Source organism: Helianthus annuus, chromosome 6 (assembly GCF_002127325.2).
Source record: "Helianthus annuus cultivar XRQ/B chromosome 6, HanXRQr2.0-SUNRISE, whole genome shotgun sequence".
NCBI lineage: Eukaryota > Viridiplantae > Streptophyta > Magnoliopsida > Asterales > Asteraceae > Helianthus > Helianthus annuus.
Window position 1 is genome coordinate 8,418,303 of NC_035438.2, and position 5,346 is coordinate 8,423,648.

The 5,346-nt window shown below is 32.7% G+C and overlaps 1 protein-coding gene across 1 annotated transcript; it reads left to right on the plus strand.

Annotated features, from left to right (window-relative positions):
* The first annotated feature begins 602 nt into the window (after positions 1-602).
* On the plus strand, positions 603-5,122 carry LOC110944342. Its single transcript, XM_022186002.1, has 6 exons — positions 603-938; positions 1,767-1,972; positions 3,140-3,359; positions 3,447-3,532; positions 4,726-4,817; positions 4,899-5,122. The coding sequence occupies exons 1-6, from the start codon at positions 603-605 to the stop codon at positions 5,120-5,122; spliced, it is 1,164 nt and encodes a 387-aa protein (XP_022041694.1).
* Positions 5,123-5,346: the final 224 nt, after the last annotated feature.

Genomic DNA, 5,346 nt, shown 5'->3' on the forward strand with positions numbered 1-5,346 from the left:
AAGAATCTATTAAAAAGAACCCAATGAAAAATGTTTTTAGATCCGGCACTAAGTGATATTAAAAAATATAATGAAGATGATAAATACATACCAGTCACATGTTAATTGTTATCATATCATATCCGATAATGTAATACATGTAATCTAATAATAACCCACACATTTAAGTATTTAACATGTGTGACTAAACTATGGTCAAGAATTAAATATTGTTCTATGGCTAGTTACGGTTGTAAACATTTAATTCCATGGACTATAATTAATATCCTTCTCTTTTCTAATTTTTGAAAACCCATAAATAGTTAAATACCACTTCTAGTGCCACTTGTAACCTTACGTGGCAGGGGTATGATCGTAATTTACTTAAACTTGCCACATAAAACACCGTCATCTTTCACTCTTGGTCTCGAACCCATTTCAACACAAGTCTCCTTTTGCAATCTTTCAACACAAACAAACACTTGCAGAACAACCCTAAAAGTTTCTTCATGTTTATGTGAATTATATATCAATCTATATCTTTTTGTTTACGTGCACAAAGATAGATTGAGTTTCACACACACTAGAATTATAAATTTATAATATAATTTGTTACTATAATTATGTCTGGTAGTTCACAACCATCTGCTCTTTCAGGAACCGGTGCGGGTGATCAAACCGGTTCGGGTTCACATGCGAACGTTGATCGTCGAAAATATAAGTTGTCAAGGCACCCGAGGATACGTCAGTTACTTGCTAATAAAAATCTGCTTCGCCAAAGGGAGCTGATGTACGCTGCTGCGAGGCGATCTGGCTCTGCTGATGGCAATGCTGTGACACCCGAGGGTTCGGCTTCTTCGTCTGATACAGCTGGTTCGAGACCGAGGAATAGGTTTACTAACTTGGAGAGTTTTGTGCGGTGCGTTAGTCCAATTGTTCCTGTGCAGCTTTTGTGTGAGGTAGTCTTGAAACCCTAAAGTTTTAGTTCAATAGTTTTGAATTGAATCTGGCTATGTTTAGAATTATATTTTTTATATTTGTACAATTTGTAAAAAAAAAAAAAAAAAAGCTTAGTGTATATGCATCTGTGTGTGGGAAAAGGCTAATTTAAAGTTGTATTCTTATATAGTTATGTGTTAGTGTGTTAACTTAATTTTTTGGTCAATTGGACTCGTTGACTTTTGAAAAGAAGGATAGTTACTTTTTCTGCATAGTCATAAGCTGCAAATACATATTAAATTATTAAGTTAAAGCCTAAAGGAGTATATTATAGTTCATATGCGTTAAGAAATGGTATGCTTGTTAAATTTATTCTATATATGTGTGTGGTCAATTGGACTCATTGACTTTTGAAAAGAAGGATAGTTAGTTTTTCTGCATAGTCATAAGCTGCAAATACATATTAAGTCAAATGAGTATATTATAGTTCATATGCGTTAAGAAATGGTATGCTTGTTTTTTTTTTTAATTTATTTTATGTGTGTGTAGTATATTTTTTTATTGTATAGTTCAGGGTAGTCACGTATTAACATTTTAATTATAAATATATTTTAAATATATTCGTTAGATATTCATCTTAATTTTAAGCCGTAATTGATTATGTTATGGCTCAAAAGATGATTTTCTTCTCGTTGATGAATATATATCTATAATTAAACTATTAACATGTGACTACTGTGAACTATACGATAAATATAAATACAACATATACAAATGATCTAGTCTAATAGGTTTGTTATAACATGTTATACTAGCACCCAAAATATATAACGGGCTGCATTTTACAGGCGAATGCAAGTAAGGAGGTTAAAAAAACTTGCCCCTATTATTTTCGCCTTGGGGATCTATGGAAAACTTTCGAAGAATGCAGTGCTTACGGAGCTGGAGTTCCGTTTTTGTTGAATGGTACACACCCGATTAAACAATATTATGTTCCCTATTTTTCAGGGATGCAACTTTTCATTGATCCCAAAAATCCACCTACAAAGACTGGGTGAGTATATCTTGCTGTTGTTTACTTTTGTTCTTGTTATTCGATTATTACATGATCTTAGATGATGGTTGTGCTTATCCAATTTAATGTTTTCTTATCAAGGACATGCAACTGTTTTAATTACTCTGTGTTATATCATACAAGAATGCTATAAGTTCACTCTATGATGCATAAAATTTTGATGTGACACATGGATTTTTAGATGGCCACTAGCTCATATAGTTCTTCCATGTTGCTTTTAAAGACGAGTTATGTGATCAGGGAGATTTCAAGTAGATTTTGTAAAGAGTCTAAATATGTTGTACCTTCATTTATTCATCACAATAGCAAAACCATATGACGAAAACATGAATACTTATGACGCGATTTATCTACAACATTGATATGTTATTGACTACTTTATTTCAAGCACGCGTTTTATTAGATTATTGGGTCATTGGATTCACTTCCTTATTGCTTAACCGGTCCTTTCCAAGGAAACAATAAAAAAAATGTACTTTTGTGGAGTTAAAGCCGTAGAGGTGACGTAACTTTTATTTAATGTCGTCTTGTCGTTTATGAAAATAATAAGCGAAACGACAGGAAGAACTATAAGTGTGCCTTTGGAATTGTATATATGGATGACATCTTAATTGTAGGTTATATTTCATATATAGGGTTCTTTTGATATTTTCATAAAATAAAAGCTAATCATACTTGAGTTAGAAGAAGGATGGAAATACCATCTTTTATAGGGTTTATATCACATATTACATTTTGTTTAGTGGTTTGTTCTTAGTATGCATCATGTATAATTATCAAGAAGTAAAATAGGTAGGGATCATTTAAAGATATATCTATATCAACTTGCAATTTTCAATATTCAATTCAAAATGACAAAGAGAAACTGTGCATATAAAATCCGTTTGTGTAAATACCACATTGATATAAGCAACAATATAACTGAATATGCAGAAGAGCTCTAGAGCAAAATTGGATTAAGCTTTCGATGTCGATTTTATATCATTGTCTTTTCCTTAAGGAACTTCTTTGACTGATTAAGTCTGTTATCTAATTATTTTTATTTTTCATCCCTATCAACTATGATTCCAAAAGCAAGAAATAATCTTTATTATATTCATGATGACTGTTTATGTTTCTATAAACAACTTTTATTACAAATTCTAGGGGTCTAGCTGAAGAAAAAGAAGTCAAGTCTAATGAACCAAACCAGCAGACCGATCTTGTTTCGGATGGTTCATTTGCCTCACTGAACTTGAACAACCAAAAGCTGAAGCAGGTTGCGATGAGTGACAATGAAACTGAAGTTTGTGGTTCACGCGGTAAACTTGTTTTTCAATATATTGAACAAGAGGGACCATATATTCGGCAGCCTTTCTCTACTCAGGTTATTTAACTCTTAAGTTTAAATCTTTTTTATTGATGGGCTGTTGACTTCTGTATGCTGAAACTTATGCTCACTTTTTTAACATAGGTTGAAATTCTTGGAACCCGGTTTCCAGAGCTGAGCAATTACAGGAGCTGTGATCTTTTACCTTCAAGCTGGATATGTGTTGCTTGGTATACTTCTTATAAAAGTTGCAAAATGGGCGGGTTGGGTGGTTTGGGTAACGGTCATGACGAGTAATTTATGGTACCTGACAAAACGAGTTGGGTTGACCCGAAACACTCTTCATCCCCAACTTATAATATTTCGTAAGCAATTTGAGTGTTAAATGATTATAAAGATATGCGTTTTCAGCAATAATCTTTCTGAATTATTAACCTAGGCTGTTTTAAGCAATAAAACTAATTATTTGGGTGATTTTCAAAACATAATCTGTCCAGACGTTATATTTTTTCTATATATGATCATATAAATTATACTATTTTAGCAACAAATGAATATTTCGTAAAATGATTTAGGAAGGCGAAGCTTGACGTTTTCGACCGGGGGGGGGGGGGGTCAAAAACGTATATACCAAAAAATTTCTATACGAAAACTACATATATAACACTACTGAGCGAAAAGTTCGGAGGGCCGCCCCCCCCCCCCCCCCCCCCCCCCTTTCAAAGCTGCGCCATTTGTTATATACATTAATAATACACCGATCACCATCGACCTAATTTTCCCATTCAACGTGTTTCTTCTTTTACCTTTTTTTACTTTTATGTTTTACCACCCAGTGGAGAGTTCAAATGAGAAGAAATTTTTTGTAAGAAGAAAAAAGAAGAAATTTCAACCAATAACAATGCTTTGTTTTTACTTCATTTAATATAAGTATTAATGTTATTATAAGGGTACATTGGTAAATCTACATAGGTCATTAATTTGTAGTCTTCCTCTATAATAGCTAACTACATTAAATAATTTGTAACTTATCCTTAAAATATATATTTTTTCAAAAAAAAAAAAAATAAAATAATTTAAAGTGTAGGATAAGTTACGAGTTGTGTAGAATAAATTTCAGTGTGTAGGAAGAATTTCGAAATATGTAGGATAACTTTTGATGTGTGTAGGCAAAAAAAGTTAGTGTGCAGGATAATAGTCTTTATGACTAATTAATTAGTAAAAAATGATAATAAATGAGATAAGTGAAAAACTATTAAATGTTTTACAAAATTACCCTTTCTTCTTTTTCTTCTCAATTAAATTTTCTTCTCAAATGAACCTTCCCCTTACCACCCATAACTATATGGGTCAAAATTACCATCTCTACTCTTCTTATTGTTTTTGTCAATTTTGTTCTCTTATTCAACTGACTTGCTTGTAGGTATCCAATCTATAGAATACCTGTGGGACCAACACAAGAAGAAGTGGAAGCATGTTTTTTGACATTACATTCTTTGTCAACTCAGCCTGAAGGTACTTCTCTCTCTCTCTCACACATATGCATATAATTAATTTCTAATGAGCCATAACATTTTGTATTTGATGCTTATACAGGCTACAGTAAGAGGGTTGATGGTCAAAATGGTCGTTTTCCAAGGGTTAGTTTACCAGCATTGGGAATGTTCTCGTACAAGCTAAACAGTTCAATGATATCGCCTCGTGACCCCGATGAACGTGACAAAGAACATCATCTTTGGATGACTGCTTACCACTGGCTCAACAAAGTGGAAAGTTATTTCCCAGATTATCAGTTTTTTGTTAACAGGTACTCAACGTGATGAGCAGTGCAGCGATCGGATTTGAATCTATGCCTAATAAATAATAAATAAACTAGTATCTTTTAAACTTATGAATCGAACCTGTAAGGTTCAATGGATTTCTGTGACTTTTTAGGGAGTGGCCGTTTAGATGGCAATAGTAAAGATGTTTGTATTAAGTAGGTTCAATATACAACTTTATAGCCTATGTGCATGTACCTTTTCTGTTTGAAATGGTACTGTTT